General features: G+C 42.1%; 1 protein-coding gene across 1 annotated transcript in view; it reads left to right on the top strand.

Annotated features, from left to right (window-relative positions):
- The window catches only part of tent4b (terminal nucleotidyltransferase 4B), a 79884-nt gene continuing 60861 nt past the window's right edge, over nucleotides 1-19023 (top strand). The window contains exons 1-2 of the mRNA XM_080729317.1: nucleotides 1-671; nucleotides 1102-1620. Of these exons, the coding sequence (XP_080585443.1) occupies nucleotides 532-671; nucleotides 1102-1620 (659 nt within the window). The 5' untranslated portion in view covers nucleotides 1-531. The remainder of the gene's footprint in view (nucleotides 672-1101; nucleotides 1621-19023) is intronic.

The following is a 19023-nucleotide window of genomic DNA, read 5'->3' as shown; positions in this document are numbered from 1 at the left end:
GCCACTGAACTGAACCTACCGCCGCTGAACGGACAGCACGTTTTTCTACCTCCTCTCCACTCACATCTTTATGAACTTCTGGACCCTTTTAACATAACATCCTTCTAAACAGCCTCCTCGGTTTTTATCGGAATATCGGGGGTTTACTTATCGTTACCAGGGATCGGTCGTTTTAATTCAGCCAGCATCCCATCATCCTCCTGAAGAAGTAACGCGGCTTGTATAGCCCCACACACACACACACACACACACACACACACACACACACACACACACACACACACACACACACACACACACACACACACACACACACACACACACACACACACACACACACACACACAGACACACACACACAGCTCAGATCATTTAGCTCTAGCATTATCATCGAGCCTAGGCTAGGCCAACGAGGCTAGCTTAGCAGCAGCGTTGCCCTGCCCGCCCGGCCCGGGGGCGGCGGTGTGGTGTCGCCTCGCCTCGGCCCCAGCAGGAGCCAGCCCTGGCTCGGCTTGGTCTTTTGGTTCGTTGATGGATCCGAGGATCGCCTGGTTTCAGCCAGAACAACGGGGACCCGCTAACAACCTGTGGATGCAGATCTGGGAGACCACGCAGGGGCTGGGTTATCTGCACGTGAACAACAACAACTACTCCTCCTCCGCTGGTTCTGGGTAGGCATGGGACGATAATCGTTATGATCGATCATAACGATTACTGTGATCGTTTAAAAACGCTCACAGTAATCGTATTGCGGAGATTTAAAATTGTCGTGAAATTGTCCAGGTCATACATCATTTGACTTGCTGAGCTGCATATCCGGTACCACTTAAACCCCAATACTTGTAAAACGGACCTGCAAAAAGTGTGCTTGTTGTTCCTTTGCACTATACACCAAGATCTGCGAGCTGACAACGTTGTCAGCTTGTAGATCGACTATTTTTGGCAAATGCTCATCCCAGAATATGGATGCTAGGGGGTTCAAGTGGTTAATAAAAGTGATTTAAACATAATATATGTTGATTATCGCGATAATATCGTTAACCGCTATTATTGTGGCCACAATAATCGTGACACGAATGTCTCATATGGTCCCATCCCTAGTTCTGGGTCTTCTTCTCAGTCCGGTCTGAAATCCAACATCAACGGGACATCTTCGGTGACCTCCTCCTCCACCAGCAACACCAACATCACCTCTTCGTCCTACTCCGGCGGCAGCAGCAGCAGCAAACACGGAGCTGTCAACTCCTCCGGCAGCCACAGCCACAGTGAAGCCTCCTCCAGGCGGTGTCAGGGGATGTCGACGCCGGGGGGCTCGACGGGGGACGGCGAGGCGGCGGTGGAGCAGCTGAAGCAGCAGCGAGACTTCATACCGCTCGAAGCCAACAACAACCACAACCTCCACCACCGGGGTGGGGGAGGGCTGCAGCATGGTGGCGGGGTCGCGGTGGTCTGGAGGGGACTGTCGTCGGACACTGTTGGGGGACAGCAGCAGCACCCCAACAAAAGGAAAAGGGACAACAAGGCCAGCACGTTTGGCTTTAACAGCAGCCTTATCTCCGGCTACGCCTCCTACATTGGCACCCCGTGGAAAGCCAGGAACTACACTGAAGGGATAGTGGGGTAAGGATCTGCTAATTAAATTAAATGTCTCTTTGAAATCAATATGTATTTGGCTGTAAAGTGCCATCTGAAAATAAATATTGGCTGTCAGGGACCCCCTTCTTTTTTAATGGCAGATCTACAAGCGTTTCCAAATTGCCTAGTTATAGGGTTAAAGTGCTTAAACTGACTTTGATGATGTATTCATTTACCGGTAATTTGAAATTGGGAACCCCCTTGAACTCACTCAAGGACCCCTGGGGGTCCCCCGGACCCCACTTTGAGAACCACTGCTCTCGAAGAAGCTTGATGGAAGTCAGCTCAGCTACTCAAAACATTCCCATTAAAACACCTCAAATATTTGGTTTCACACATAGGCATCTTGTCCTCACAGTAAAAGCCCAACTCTTTGTACAAAATGTACACTCAGAGTTACAAGCAGATATATATATGGATAAACAGTCAGGAGGAGTTCACTGCGCACATTTCAGAACATACATTCAAACAAGATCACAGCTTCACATTGAGGTGGGAGGTATTTGTATGTATTTTAAAAAGCAAAGTGTAGGAAGTGTACTCCACTAGTTAGGCCACATGCACGTCCATATTTGGCTTGCTAATGCAATATCATTGGCCCCGAGCCCTCCTCCACAACGTGCTGGAGTAGTGTGACGTTAGTCAATATGGTGACCACCAGTGTTTCAGCTTCTAGCTGACCCTTGTAATGGAATGTTGTACACGGCGTGTAGACTGCCTGGGTTTGCATGTGTCCCCTCGGCCCTTGATTTCTCGAAGTTGATGAAGAATAAAAATAGGATGTTTAAAATATGAGATGCCTCACAGTCAAGACATTACAACAGTACTAGAACGCCCTTCGTTGTTTTTTTCCCCCCACAAGTGATTAGAAATAACAAAATAATTATGTCAGATGGTTATTCAAGGGACAAACACCTCAGTGAATATTAATATGTTAATACACATTTGAAGACATTCCATGAGTGATAATCAGTGTGACGTTAAGGTCTTCAGACACCACTTTCACTATTTACTTTTTACAGTATGTACAGGTGAACACTGTTGTTGGAATACCATACTTTTAATGTGATATGTGATAACACCCCAAGGCCACAGCAGTAATGCTACTTGAATGAGCAGAGCCAGGTGAAATAGTTGGTTGGAACCTGTTAGTCCTTCTGTGTGATATTGAGAGAGAACCATTGGAAAGAAAGTACTAGCCCACTGGTGTGTCCCTCTCTGATCCTCTGACAAGAAGAGAACTTAAAACGTGATGATTTTAAGTTACAAAGTGGAGGAAAGTTGTACCCAGTGACTTTAACATAATAGAGAGACAACCATCTGGACATGGGTTAGGCCAGGGTTAGTTTGTATTTTATTTTATTTAACATTTCAGTTTGTCCTTTTTTTAAATTCCAGCTGAACAACTGTGAAGTTTATTTGATACCTTGACACACCCCATTTGCATCAACTTGACGATAACGTCCCTTAAACATGCAGGCCCATTTGATGTTTCACATTAGCCTTAAGCGTTTTCTCTTTTTTCCCCCAGGGAAACGTTAATATTCCACAAACAACTTTATCTTATCAGCTTGGACTTGCCTTCTCTTAGTGAGTGTGGTCTAGTTTATCCCTGTTTATGAGCCTTTCTACAGGACATCATGCCTGATATCACAATCACTGTAATCACATTCACTTTAGCTGCTAAGTACAATACATGTACAGGCTGTGTATTAATTAACTTGTCGTTGGTTCCCCCACCACACCACCGTGCCAATATAACCCTCATGATACTGTATCTCCAGGATGGGTGGGGCTTGGTTTAAAGGCCCTTTAGCTGTTGATGTGTAGATTTATTTTACATTTTTTTGGAAACACCTTTTCTACCCAACATGTGCAGGCAAGCAGCCTACTGAGCCTTGAGCTTACTAGGCTTGGCTTATCCTCATTTATAGTAATATTGAAGGCCTCTGTTTGCATAAGGACATTCCTCAGTGATTATGTCCTCTAATACCACAACCTGAAGCACATACAGCCCCGATCACAGTTAGCCACTACAACTAGTGGGCCCTTCTGTCTTTCCCCCTGATACCAGCTATTAATGCTCAGCACAGCAGTTTTGCTTTACTATTCTTTACTTTACGATACTCAGACTTACTTGTCTATACTGATACTGACTCTTCTATCCATTATCCAAATCGTCCATGGGAACTCACAGCCTGCTGTTCTTGAAAGTATTTTTCACTTGTTTTAATCTCGGGCTCATGGTACGAGGAACATTTCACTGCCTTGTTATCTGAGACACATGCTGGGAGAGGGAAGCTAATGGGAAAGTGATTAACATCCAAATGTATTTTCCTTTCCAGCGCGATTAAACCGACAAATCGTTTATACTCGAGCTCACAGCAAGTCACGTAGGGCTAGTCTTTCATTTGCTCTTTCGCTACAGAACTAGAACACTAAACGTTGTGCTGCAGGAAGTGAAAAGGGCGAAGGTAGAGGAAGTAAAGAGTAAAGTAGCTTTTCCTTAGGGAAAGTGAACTTGGCCCTGCGAGATTGGCTGTCAGAGTGGAGGGAGGCCCCCGTCTTCTGCCCATGGAGATTGATTTGTGTCCTGTGTCTGTGTGAGCAGCCTGTGGCCCTTTTGAACAACAGTGGCTCAGCCCAGAAAGTCCGCCTCTCGGTGGAAGAGAACCAGTGTTGAGAAGAGGAGAAAGAATCCGCACACTGTCAGAACCAGTGTTGACATGCTGCACGGCACCTAGCCCCCCCTGCCCCCCCCACAAAAACAAACCCAGCCCATCTGGGAAAGAAACCAGCGCTCCTTCTTTATGATGTCATTCAGACTTTGTCCAATCAGACGTGGAGCTCCTAAGGGAGTGCTTCCCCCTCGTTTACAGTCATGCAAAGGATTTTTCCCCTCAGCTTTTCTTCTCTATATGGGAACAGAATGTCACTGTAAGTTATGACAGCTGTGTGGCGTATTCCTTTTCCTTTGAACCGTGGGTTTCTTCTGTTTATTCACAGAGGCTCTTGTTACTGGTATTAGATATCCTTGACCAAAAAGAAATCCACTTTCCAAGACTAGTGGATTCAAACATATAGTTTTAATAGATTCCTGCTGTAAAAAACATTTATAATACTCTTAACTGTTACTTTGTATAAAATCTGCTCATTAATCTGATCAACACAATCTTAAGTATCTTTAAAGTGTTTTGCAGTTGTTTCCCAGGAGCAGCAGTTGTTCCTCTGGTCTAGACCAGTATTGAAATGTCCCAGCAGCACTTTGAGAATAAGGAAACGTGTATGGCTGACATGCGGTGCTGGCTCATGGCATTCATGAAGTGACTGTCATGGCACTTTTGTGACAACTGTGTCGGATGACATCGGCAGGGCCGCTGCTAGTCATTTGTGTGCACTACTCACAACTGGCTGTCGGGTGCCCCCCGTACACAAAGCAAAGTGTGTGTGTGTTTTTTGGAGCGGTGAAAGCGCTCCCAATGAACAGGTATATCCGTGGGTATGTGGCTGGCTGGGTGGCTGGCTGGCCCTGTCCGTAGCCTGGGCAATACCTTGAGTGGCCACACACAACACACTAGTTAAAGGAGGGGCGCTGTTTTGTGCAGGCCAGGCACACTCACCACTCACTCACAGGCACAGTTTACAGTTTACAGTTTAGGCATTTAGCAGACGCTTTTAATCCAAAGCGATTTACAATAAGCAGATACAAAACATCACAAGATAAAGCAGATACGAAACATCACAAGATAATATGTCAGTACATCAACAGCAAGCTCCCAATAGACAGGTATGTCCATGGGTATGTGGGTGGCTGATACAAAACATCACAAGATAATATGTCAGTACATCAACAGCAATATAACAAGTGTAAATGGATATCTATACTGACTACATCAACAGCAAGCTCCCAATAGACAGGTATGTCCATGCATGTGGGTGGCTGATACAAAACATCACAAGATAATATGTCAGTACATCAACAGCAATATAACAAGTGTAAATGGATATCTATCAAAAAACGCAATATAATCAAAGTTCTAAAAACCTAAAGACAAATGCTAACTAGCTTCATGTATGGTCATTGTATGGCACACGCAACACACACACACACACACACACACACACACACACACACACACACACACACACACACACACACACACACACACACACACGCATGCACACGCATGCAGTGCTTTGTTTTGGAGAGAGAAGCCAGGCTCCCCGGGAGTCCGGTTGCCAGATTCTGTGAGTGAAACAAGCAAACAGGTCTATGAAAACGAGGCCAAAGGTTTCACCACTTGACCTCTATTACATTCGCTATTTTATAAAAGCATGTTGAAAACAAGGCCACATAAGCAACTATACTTCAGAAACAAGCCCAAATAAAAGCAACCTGCAACTAGAGACTTTACAGGAAAAGAAGACCAAAGTCACTTATAATGAGAAGACCTGGCAACATTGTTGACATTCCTCAGTAACGACACATTATCTTAAAGTCAACAAACACCACTGGGACCAAGCATCAACTCGTCGTCATTTGTATTCACTCATACACAAGCACATAAGGACGGAGGACATTTGGACAAGGACCTTTCTCTACAGCTACCAGAACAAATGATGCTTTTTCTGCAAGAAAGAGGTTAGTCAGTCCCCGTTTTCAGGTTATGATATGCAGAGCCTAAATCAACACAATGCAACAAGTGTTAATTAATCAATATCTTTGTTTATAAAACCAGGTTAAGTAACCTCCTGTCTGTAGGCATACAAGTGTAGGCCTACTTGAGTTACAAGTAGAAGTCAGTAGACATGTAGGCTACTTTGTAACATTATTTGAGTAGGCTAGCCTACAAAAGTATCAGTAGGGTAGCATAGTAAAAAGTAAGCTACTCATTGTGCAGAATGTCCCATTTCACAAGTTTTCAAATGTCTAAAATATCAAATAATCCTTCGCAAATAGCGGATCTGCAAGCTCACGATGCGCCCCCCCCCCCCTCCCCCTCCCCCGAAAAGAAAGAAACAACAAATTGGCCATTTTTATACTATGCTCATTAAACTCTTGTCAGGGAAGGCCAAAACGAAACGAGACACATGCGTGGCTTAAGTGCACATTTATTCAAGGCTCCCTGTGTGTGTGTGTGTGTGTGCATGCGTGCGTGCGTGCCTGTGTGCGTGTGGTAAAATGAATGAAAGAAGCACACGTCGTCGTTTCTGCTGTACTGTAGGCCTACTCAGTACGGCGGCGCGGGGGGGGGGGGGGGGGGGGGGGGTAAATGTTCATAAAGAATTAAACTGAATGCGCTCGCTTTCCATATAATTATCCAAAAGACGATGCGATATTGTTTTGGTAGACAGTCTGTAGTGCTACAGCATTGCATTGTGCAGTAGGCTACGTTGGATATTGCAATGCAGACACATGTTCATACACTTCGGACCTCGAAGAACTTTAAAGGTAGAATTCTGTTTCTCTGTAGTCTTGACTCTTGTTGGTGCGCTGACTTAACATTTTGTAAACAATCTCTGCACCTTTAGAGTAATATAAAAGCTCACTTTGACACAGTTTATTTCATGTCCATCGCTCTGTTCAACTCTCTCCACTGCAAAATGCTGCGGAGTCCATAGAAATACATGATAGAAACGACGATAATGTTTGATCTGGCCGCCGCCACCGCGTGTGGGGTAGCCAATTTCTATAGGCCACGAGTTAGGGTGTAGCACACGCATTCCCATAGTATGAGAACGGTCCATCCACTCACTATACGAGAACCGGTGCCTATAGAACTTTGTGCCATAATAGGAAAGAATACTTCTTTACTTGAGTAAAAGTATCAGTACTATTACAAGTCCGGTATTAAATAAAAATATTTGTAAAATAGCAGATCTAAATGCTCACAATGTGAGTTATTTTCAAATGGCCAAAATGTACAGTAGGGCTTATATGGAGTAAAAGTTTGGATCCGAGATGTAGTGGAGTAGGCCTAGAGTAAAAATACTGGAAATTGGATTTACTAAAGTAATCTAACTCAAGTGTAAGTAGGCTACAGTACTTACATTTGATTGATTGGAGACTTTATTAGAAGTTTGCATAGGAGAAGGTACAGTTTCATGACGGTACAGTTCACTGGTACAAGGTCTATTAAAAGGAGATCCGTGAAAAGACTAGCTGCAGCAATTAAAGGTGAATAATATAGGCCTACCAATACAGAACAATACACAACAGCAGAGTATTTTACTCAAGTAAAAGTATCAATAGGCCTACTCAGAAATAGCCTAATTCAAAATGTGCTTTAGTAAAAGTACAAAACTATTGTTATCAAAAGTACAAAATGTTTGAAAATAGCAACGTGAGCTTGTAGATCGGATATTTTCAAACTTGTAGATCGGCTATTTTCAAATGGCCAAGGAATAAAATAGGTATAAAGTGGATTATGTATGTTTTATAATATTATAATTTTTATAAATGCAAAGTAACTAGCAACTATATAATATAGGCCTACTATATCATGGGCAAAATTAATACCTCAATTAAATTTAAAAGACAGACAACATACGCTATTGAGTATTGTCTTTATTGTTCTTTATTATTGTGTGTGTGTGTGTGTGTGTGTGTATGTATATATATATATATATATATATATATATATATATATATATATATATATATATATAATTACGTGTAAAGTCTATCACATTATAATCTTTTTACCAATCCACTGAGTAAACATTACGCTACTTTAAAGGGTCAGTCACTCCACAATGAATAACTGCATACAGACTTTACAAACCTTTTACATGGTCAGCCATGACATCTAAAATGTGTCAAGAAACAAATCATTCCATTCTATTACAGGGTCTTCATGGAGAAGAACACATTTCCTTTGTTTATGGCCAGCTCGACATCCTTACCCGATGACTTGCTTTCACGTGCAATCAGAAGTGCTCAAAAACATCAAATTGATGTGGATCCTGGAAGGAGGACAACCACCAACGGAAACTGCTGCTATGAAGCCGTTATATTCAACATCAATGACAGAGACTGCTTTGACAATCTCATCCTACATGTAGATGACTACAGACAAATATGGATAACTGATTTTCAACATGAAATAGAACACAACCATCCAGGCATCATACCTGCTGAGCTGGCTACACACTTCAGACAACAACAGTGGAACAAACTTAAGCATTCTGGTTGCTGGAATGTGGACTTTTTTGGTGATATGATGCCCAATGCAATATCTCGAGGATGTAGAAAGAATTTGCTCATCTTCAACACAAGTCCTGAAGCTGCAAGTCCTCTTCATGTGATTCAACCTGAAACATTTGGTGGGGTATTGGACACCCATGTTCCTGTACTTCTTGCTTACAACGAGACACATTATGAAAACCTTGTTCCTAAAACAAGTCAGGATCAAGAGAAAACCATTGCCCTAATGAGAGAATATATTGGAGGCACCTACAAATACAAGAAGCATGACATCCCATGGCTGATCTCACCAGCAAGCACAACACGCACATTCGATTATGATCATTGTGAAGAAAGCGTTAACCCAAAACATGTTCTTCAGAAACATCAACACATCTATCACAAGAAATCGTATTCCATCAAAAGGAAATCACATGAAGATGATGTTCATATGGAGAAAAGTAAAAAACAAAAGACTTTAATCAAAGACAAAAACAGTCTTCCTGAAAATATTTCACACACAAGTACAAAAATAAATGAAGAAGAAACACAGCTAACAAAACTGAAAACTTTGACGACACTACAAACATCCAAAGACAAACACCTTGACATAACCTCTGAACAACCACCCCACCAGAAAGAACTTCATGACCAAGAGAATCATCAACACATCTATCACACCAAATCGCATTCCATCAAAAGGAAATCACGTGAAGATGATGTTCACATGGAGAAAAGTAAAAAACAAAAGACCTTAATCAAAGACAAAAACACTCTTCTTGATAATATTTCACAAACAAGTACAAAAATAAATGAAGAAGAAAGACAGCAAACACAGCAGAAAACTTTGACAACACTACAAACATCCAAAGACAAACACCTCGACATATCCTCTAAACAAACACCCCACCAGAAACAACTTCATGACCAAGACTCGCTTTCAGAAGATGACCCTTTCCATTCACACAGAATGAAACAACAAAACACTGATGTTGAAGACAAAACCACTATTCTTAATAATCTTTTACAGATTGCAACTAAAAACCGAACTGAAGAACAAAAACGTCAAATTAAGCGATTGCACACTTCACTAAGAAGAGCCAGACAAACACCAGAGCAGAAAAGAAATATCAACAAAAAAGAATCAGAAAACAAGGCAATCAAGAGGTCTGCAAGAAAACCTGAACAGAAACAAGCTGACAACAAAAAAAATTCAGAAAATAAGGCAATCAAGAAGTCTGCAAGAAAACCTGAACAGAAACAAGCTGACAACAAAAAGAAGGCAGAAAATGAGGGAATCAGGATGGCTAAAAGAACACTTGAACAGAAACAAGCTGACAACAAAAAGAAGGCAGAAAATGAGGGAATCAGGGTGGCTAAAAGAACACTTGAACAGAAACAAGCTGACAACAAAAAGAAGGCAGACAATAAGGGAATCAGGATGGCTAAAAGAACACTTGAACAGAAACAAGCTGACAACAAAAAGAAGGCAGAAAATGAGGGAATCAGGGTGGCTAAAAGAACACTTGAACAGAAACAAGCTGACAACAAAAAGAAGGCAGAAAATGAGGGAATCAGGGTGGCTAAAAGAACACTTGAACAGAAACAAGCTGACAACAAAAAGAAGGCAGAAAATGAGCGAATCAGGAGGTCTGCAAGAATACAGCAACAGAAACGAATTGATAACAAAAAGATGTCTGAAAACAATAGACGCAGGAGGGCTGAAAGAACACCTGAACAGAAACGAGCTGATAACAAAAAGAAGGTAGAAAACATGGCCATAGTTAGATCTCAGCAAACACCTGAAGAAAATGAACTCCAGCGCAAAAACAATGCAACTCAAAAGAAACAAGTCAGAATGCAGAGAGGACATACACAACAAGAGAGGCTACGAAACTTCAGAAGGGCTGTGAAATATGGCCCAGTCTTTCCATGCACATCTTGTGAACAAATGATGTTTGAAAATGGAGTTACCATCATTGATAACAATATGCGCAGTACCATTGAAATAAAATCCAATGTAAAAAATGACAAGTTATTTGATCATATCTTTGAAAACAAATTGGACGATCCAAAATTCAGTGTTTACATTGATTCAAACACAAACTGGTATCTCTGTCACACCTGTAAGAGATATCTCACTAAAGGACAAATGCCACCCATGTCAGCTGCTAATGGTCTGAAAGTTACCGCTGTACCAAAACATCTCCAACTGACAGAACTGGCAAACAATCTAATTGCCAAAAAGATCTTGTTTCAGAAGATATTTAGACTTCCAACTTCATTGATGCCAGCTGTGAAAGACAGACTTATTAACATCCCTATAGGAGATGATGATGTGATGAACACTCTGCAAACCCTTCCCAGGACTCCATCTGAGGCTGGGATAACTACCATTGATGTCATGCTGAAGCGCATGAAGACATTAAAGAATTATGTTCACCACACAACTATAGACCCTCAACAACTGTTCCAAGCAATGCAATTATTGAAAGACTTCGGACATCCTGGCTATCAATTCTACACAGATCCCTCAACCTTCCAACACAGGTGTGAACGAGAGGATCCAAGCGGTTCACAGCTGCTCTACATAAATGAAGATGCGATTGTTGATGAAATAATTGATGCCGCTATTGAGAACATTATTGATGATGCTATTGAAGACATATCCATCACTGAACAACTCTCACAAAACGGTGAAGACATAAATGACGACAACACTGACACAGAAGACAGAAATGAAGTACAAAATGATGAAGAAAAGGAAGAGGCAGAATACAGGGAGAATGATCCAATCAGGAAATTCCAAATTGACTATGACCAGTCAGTCTGTGCAACAGCACGATTCCCAGAAGCATTTCATGATGAAAACAAGCAGACAGATTCCCATGTCATTATTTTTGCACCTGGCGAAGGAAAAACCCCGGAAAATATCCTTCACAGTAAAGATTGGGATGCCATGGCTTTTCCAATGAAACATCCTGATGGAAAATTCAACTTACACCATCCAAGACAAGCCAACCTCACTGATCAGTACTACTTCATTCAAAGACTAAGAAATGTGGATTCAAGATTCAGAGATGATCCTAGCTATCTTTTTGCAGCAGTGTCCTACATTGAAAAGAAACAGCTTCAGAGGAACATAAATATTTCCTTCATGAGAGGCAAAAGGTCCACCTCAATATCTGGAACTACGTACAACCTTGAGAATGCTTTCTCTGTGTTTGACAGTACCTCCAACACTCCTAGCTACCACAAGAAAGGAAAAAATGAGATGATGGCAAGATTAGACAACCTTGGTCCATTCCAGTTCTTCTTCACTGTCAGCTGTGCAGATATGCGTTGGGAAGAGAATGTCACTGCAATTTTAAGAGAAAGGGGCTTGAAGATTGAATATGTGTTACAAAACGTGACCAAAGATAATGATGGAGAAGGAGGAAAGGAAGAAGAAATAACAATGGTCCATTTCAATGACGGTCAGATGTCTCTTCCTTTAGATGACTATCTGCAAACACAGACAGCTCAGTCAATCCACGAGATTCTCAGAAACAATGTTGTGACTGCCACAAGAAATTACAAGCACAGAGTGCAGACCTTCATTCAAGAAATTATACTCAATCCTCACAATCCAATGTCTGTGGAATACTACTCAACCAAGCTGGAGTTCCAAGGCAGAGGAGCCGGTCACAATCATGGAGTTCTGTGGGTGGATATGGATAAAATGGAAATGAAAATTCATGATGGAAACAACATTCATAACATTGCCAATTTGCTTACCAAGAACGAAGCCATGGACGTGCAAACAAGACTCAAAGAAGTTCTTCACACTGTCATTGTTAAGAAGGACACTGTAGGTGAACATGAGAAACTAACTTTGCTTCCCATTCTCAATAAACTCCACTTATCCGATTTGACCTCCGATAACCTTCTCAACACATTCAAATTCTTTGGCCTCAAGTCAGCTTTCAAGAAATTCCAAACCCTAGATGACTTACAAGACTATGAGGAAAGAGCTGTCATCAACTTTGCAAACACCTTTACTTCTGTCACTCTCAGTCCTGCAGTTGTCGGAGAAAACATGTCTAAAATAGCAAAAGCAGTCAACTGTCACAGACACACAAAAGCATGCAGAAAATATAACACCACCTGCAGATTCTTCTTCCCCAAGTTCCCTGTATGGACCACTGTAATAGCTTCACCCTGCAAACTGGTGGGAGATGCATTCAAAAAAGATGCACCTAACCGAAAGAAACGTGAGGAGTTACTAGACGCAGTAAAGGAGGTACTGCTTGATGACGAAATGGTATCCGACATCCTTGCGAAATTCCCCACCATCAATTCAAATGACAAACATGAATATGAAGCAAACAGAGAGAACAGGATTAAGGAAGTCCTCAAACGAGCTGGTCTGAATGACACAAACTTTGATTCCTACTTGGAAGCTTTGAAGACCAGTAAGGGAGGTTACTGTCTTATCATGGCCAGGGACATAGATGAAATATTTGTCAATTCCTACAATCCTGAGTGGGCTGAAGCCTGGAATGGTAACACAGATCTGCAAATTACACTGGACTACCATGCAGTCATAACCTACATCTCTGAGTATTACACAAAGGATGATACTGGTACAATGAAGGTTCTTCTTGATGCATTAAAACAAACACAGTCCAGTACTCTAAAGGAAAAGATGGTAACACTCATGAATACCTTCATCTCACACCGACAGATGGGAGAAGCAGAGGCAGTCTATAAGGTCTTCCCAGACTTCCACTTCAGAGACTCCAATGTCAAAACAGTCTTCCTTTCCACAAGCCGCAGAGAAGAGAGAAGCAAGTTTCTCATTAGAGTTGACAATAATCCACAATACACTGGCATTGCAACGGTTAATATTCCAGGAAGAGAAGGTGAATATGTAGAGAAATATGACATACACACCAAATATGAAAGAAGGCCAAAAGATATGGAAGACATTTGCTTGGCCCAGTTTGTCAAAATGTACAACCCTGCTTGGAAAGGCCCAGGAGACAAACAGCATTCTCAAGGAATTCCACCATCACATGCAAATCCTAAAGACAAGCTAAATTTCTTCATCACTTCCCATGAAGGAATATCTCACAAACCCCTTCCACCAATTATCGAACTGACACAAGTACATCCAGATGAACCACCGTACATGAGGAAGAGGACCAAACCTATTGTTATGAGAATGCACAAGTTCAACAAAAGCAAGCATACACAGTCATACTGGTTCTCAGAGCTGCTACTATATAAGCCATACAGACAAGAGGAAGACATTGACAAGCTACTTGGGAGAATTGACGGCATTTCTGATGAAAATGAAAAAAAGGCTGAATACACAAACCTACAGCAAGACATCATGATGGTTAAGCAACATGTCATGGAACACCTAGACAGCGTGGAAGAAGCAAGACTGGCGGTTGAAGAGTCTGCACGAAATCAAGAAATGGAGGACATGTTAAATCCTGAAGGTGAGCAAGAAATTCTTGACTGCAATCTGCAAGGTCCTCTACCTCATCCAGATTTTATTCACCTTGATCCTGATAATCATGCACTACCAAAGGAAAGCAATCATTTGGAAAAAACATTTCGACCCATTGAAATAGAACCACAACATATTCTGTGGACGAAGACAAGAAACCTTGACTATTATCAGAGGAAGGTTGTGGAAAAGGGCATAAGATATGCTAGAGGTCTTGTTAAGGCACTCAAAGAGAAAAATGCACTACCAACAGCTCCACTGCTGATGGTTAATGGTGGGGCAGGCTGCGGCAAATCTACTGTAATCAATATCCTGAAACAATGGCTTCATCTCATTCTACACAGAACCGGTGACAACCCTGAATGCCCACATGTGTTGGTCACTGCCCCAACTGGAACAGCAGCCTCTAGAGTCAAAGGACAAACACTCCACACAACATTTGGATTCAACTTTGGCAATCAGCACTATCCATTGGGTGACAAGAAACGAGACAATACAAGGATGCAGCTTACAAACCTTAGGGCAGTCATTGTTGATGAGATTTCCATGGTCAAAGCAGATATGCTCTACATGCTTGATCTTCGACTTCGTGAAATCATGCTCCAACCCAACAAGATATTTGGAGGCCTTGCAATTTTCTTCTTTGGTGATCTAATGCAGCTCAAACCATGCAAAGCAAAGTACATATTTGCTGAGCCCCAGTGTGCTGACTACAAACTACCCTTTCATATCCAACCTCATTGGGAACTGTTTGAGATCATCACACTAGAAGAGAATCACAGGCAAGGAGAGGACCATACATATGCTGACATACTGAACAGACTCAGAGTGGGTCACCAGACTGAAGAAGATCTAAGAATTCTAACTACCAGAATCAGACCTGAAGGTCATGCTGACACAGTTGGTGCAACATACATTAGCTGCACTAATGCAACAGTGAACAAGCATAACGATATCAGACTAAAAGAACTTCAAACAGAACTTCTGGAAGTAGAAGCCATTAATCATCATCCTACAATTCAAAATTTTCAACCAAAGATCAATGCAAAAGGAACAGTTGGAAATTCAGCATTTCTCCAAACCTTAAAGCTCAAAATAGGTGCCCCAGTGATGCTAATTCACAATCTGGACACTCTTGATGGTTTGACCAATGGCACAAGAGGAACCCTTGCTGCAGTCATCAAAGACAAACAACAAAACATCATCAAACTGATGGTCAAATTCACTGAAGAATATCAAGGGGCAAACAAGCGTACAACCCAACCAGCACTCCAGTTGATGTACCCTGGCTGTACACCAGTAGAGAAAGTTCAATTCACATACAGCCTGTCAAAGAAACAAAGTCATGCATCCAGCAATGCAACCGTCTATCAATTCCCACTTGTACTTTGCTATGCCGCAACATGCCATAAATTCCAAGGACAAGAAATTCCCAAACCCAAAAACGCAGCAATGGACTTGACAACAATCTTCGACGCAGCCATGGGATATGTCATGCTGAGCAGAGTCCCTTCATTAGAACAACTCTACATCATAAATTCTCTGCCAGAGGAAAACCTGTTTGCAGATAGAAATGCCCTACAGGAACTGAGGAGGATGGAGAGTGTGTCCATCAACATGAACCCTACAGAATGGGAAAACACACATGAGTGGACAATGAAAGTCTCAGCTCTCAACTGCCAATCCCTAGTGCCCAAACTACCCGAAATTAAAGTAGACCCTGTTCTGGCTTATGCTGACATTTTATGCATCAGTGAAACATGGCTCACACACAACAACAACCAGGACCCATCTTTGCAGATTGATGGCTTTTCACTGCATTTAAACAGTACCGGACCTGGTAAGGGATTGGCCACTTACTACAGACCAGAAAAATTCCAACATCAAGCAGATTTCAACGATGACGCTATGCAAATCACCATGATGGTCTCAGCAGACGTTGACATAATCAGTGTCTACAAAAGCAAGGCAAATAAAGCCTTGATCCACAATTTGGTATGCTTAATTAACCCCCTCAAAACAACTCTGATCTGCGGTGACTTCAACATATGCTTTGCTCAAAACCCCGACAATCACGTTTCCCAAACTCTTCAGCAACTAGGATTCACTCAACTCATAAACGAAGCAACCCATTTTGAAGGAGGACACCTAGACCACGCCTACTTCCGGAATAATGAACACCTCACTGCACATCCCGCTCTGTACAGTTCATACTACACAGCCAGAGACCATGATGCTTTGCTGATAACAGTAAAGAAAACTACAGAAATACTCTAGGTATGGCATACAACATGTATATATTACTTCATAACACATACCAGTATATTTTAACTTTAAGGATCTTGCACCACTGATGTTGACAGGGATAATATAATGTCAAATACTGCATACTGCAGACTAAAATATTATACAGTCTCATTTCAAATGTAAGTTCAACTGACAGACTGAACCAGCTGTAATTTCTAACATCCCTTCCCCATTAATTCATTGCCTCTGTTCCAATCAGATCAGCCTAACTCATGAAACATTCCTTTTAAAATGATGCCTCCTGCTTCTTTATCTCACCTGTGCTATCTGTTCAGGTCACCCGTCACCTCCCCAACACCACCCCCCAGCAGCAGGCACCACCAGGCCTTATCTACTGAGGGTGGCCTCCAAACCCCTCTCTAGGTATGCCTTACAACATGTATACATTACATCATAACACATACCAGTACAGTATTTATTTTACTGAAGGATCTTGCACAAGTGATAATATAATGTAAAATACTGCATACTTCAGACTGTAATATATTATACCATCTCATTTCAAATTCAACCACTCCCGCTGCACCCCATCCCCACCCAAACTTATACAACTGCACCCACACAAAAATGATATTGTATACGTAAGTTCAACTGAGAGACTGAACCAGCTGTCATTTCTAACATGCCTCCCCCATTCCAATCACATCAGCCTAAATCATGACAAATTTCAAAATGACGCCTCCTCCTTCCTTATCTCACCTGTGCTATCTGTTCAGGTCACCAGCCACCTCCCTGACACCACCCAGCAGCAGGCACCACCAGGACAGGCCCTATCAACTGGGACTAGGCTCCGAACCCCTCTGAATTCCATCTGGCAGGGTCTGATCAAAGGCTTCTGATCCGATCCTCCAATTGGGCCCGCACCAAAGCATTAATCATATTCATTCCTTAACTCATTTGACGCCCACGACGTGCCAACACGTCAACCTTAAATCCTGTTCCCTCATAGAGAGCAGTGTTACGCTGCTGCACAAAAGTGCATTTATCTTCTAATCTAAACTTTTAAAAACTAAGGGGTCCTTGACCTGAAAACGTTGAAGACCCCTGACCTACAGTACAGCTCCAGGGCTGGTGGAGCTGTCTACTCATCATGGGGGCCTGGATGAAGTTGTAGTGAGAACCTGTACAGTCCTTCCACTTACAAACGTCCTCTGTAAACCTTGATCAAAATCCGCCACCATGTCATTATGCAGCTGCTCGTGCAAACGAGACAAATGTGAAGATACACAGGAGGATCATTGCTTATGGAAATATACTTACATTTATAAAGTGTGTGAAGTGTTCTTGTGCAAATGTGAAGCGAGAGAACACAAAATCCGGCTACAGTCGCATTCTCCACAATGTTAACCAGGATCACTTGCTGCAATGAAAGACTCTTAATGGCATGGTGGTTTGAATGGAAAAATAAGTCCTCCTCTGCTTATTTGCACAAAAGTGCATTTATCTTCTAACCTACTGTAGAATTTAAATCATGTTCATGTTTAAACGCGGCCTTCTCTACCGGCCGTTACAAAAGAACTGATGCTGACTGAGTGAAAGATAATACTATTGTGAAACCCGGACATACTCCGATTACATTTACTCGGATTACATTTTCCACTAAGCTGCACAACGAGGTAAAATGCCGGGTGTCCATGGCAACTGCCGATTAAATCGTGAATAATCATGGGCACCCGATGTGTTGATGTTTAATCGAATTCATTTAATATTTTTTATTATTTTTTATTTACTTGTACACTTTTTATAATAAATATCATTGCATACATTTTGAGTGGTGAAGTCACTTTTAACTTGAAATATTGAAGAAACCCAGATCTACAAGCTCGCAACGCAGCCAACACACACACACACACACACACACACACACACACACACACACACACACACACACACACACACACACACACACACCTGAGCCCACAAGGGTATAGCTTAAGTAAAAGTATCAGTACTGTAATGTAGATACTCTGTTAAATGAGTAGTTCACCCCCAAAATGACTTTATTTCTATTGATTTAGACCTAGAACTGCTCAAATTCACCGCTCCACTTCGAACCGAGGTTTGATTTTTTTTATTTGGATTCTAACTCTGTTAAACGCAGATTGCAGATTGCTTCTGCACGCTGTAACAGCAACCATGCACGTTGCTCTCTCACTGCCAGACGGGTCCGCGGGGGAGAGGGGGAGGGGCCGCTTCAGCTCTGAGCAGTGAGCAGGGCACCAGCACGCATAATATATCAGGCATCACGCATGCATGCCGCGATTATTTTGGCGGAGCAAATACATATCGGTTATTATGATGATGATCGGTTTAGCTCTTCTTTTCTTTTTTTCTTCTTTTGGTGCCATGGTGCCCTACACACAGTGCGTGCTGTGCATGTGCCTAGCGGCAGCGC

This window comes from Nannobrachium achirus (genome assembly GCF_963921795.1).
Source record: "Nannobrachium achirus genome assembly, chromosome: 7".
NCBI lineage: Eukaryota > Metazoa > Chordata > Actinopteri > Myctophiformes > Myctophidae > Nannobrachium > Nannobrachium achirus.
Note: the sequence above shows the minus strand (reverse complement) of the source record. Positions and strands in the feature narration are given on the sequence as shown.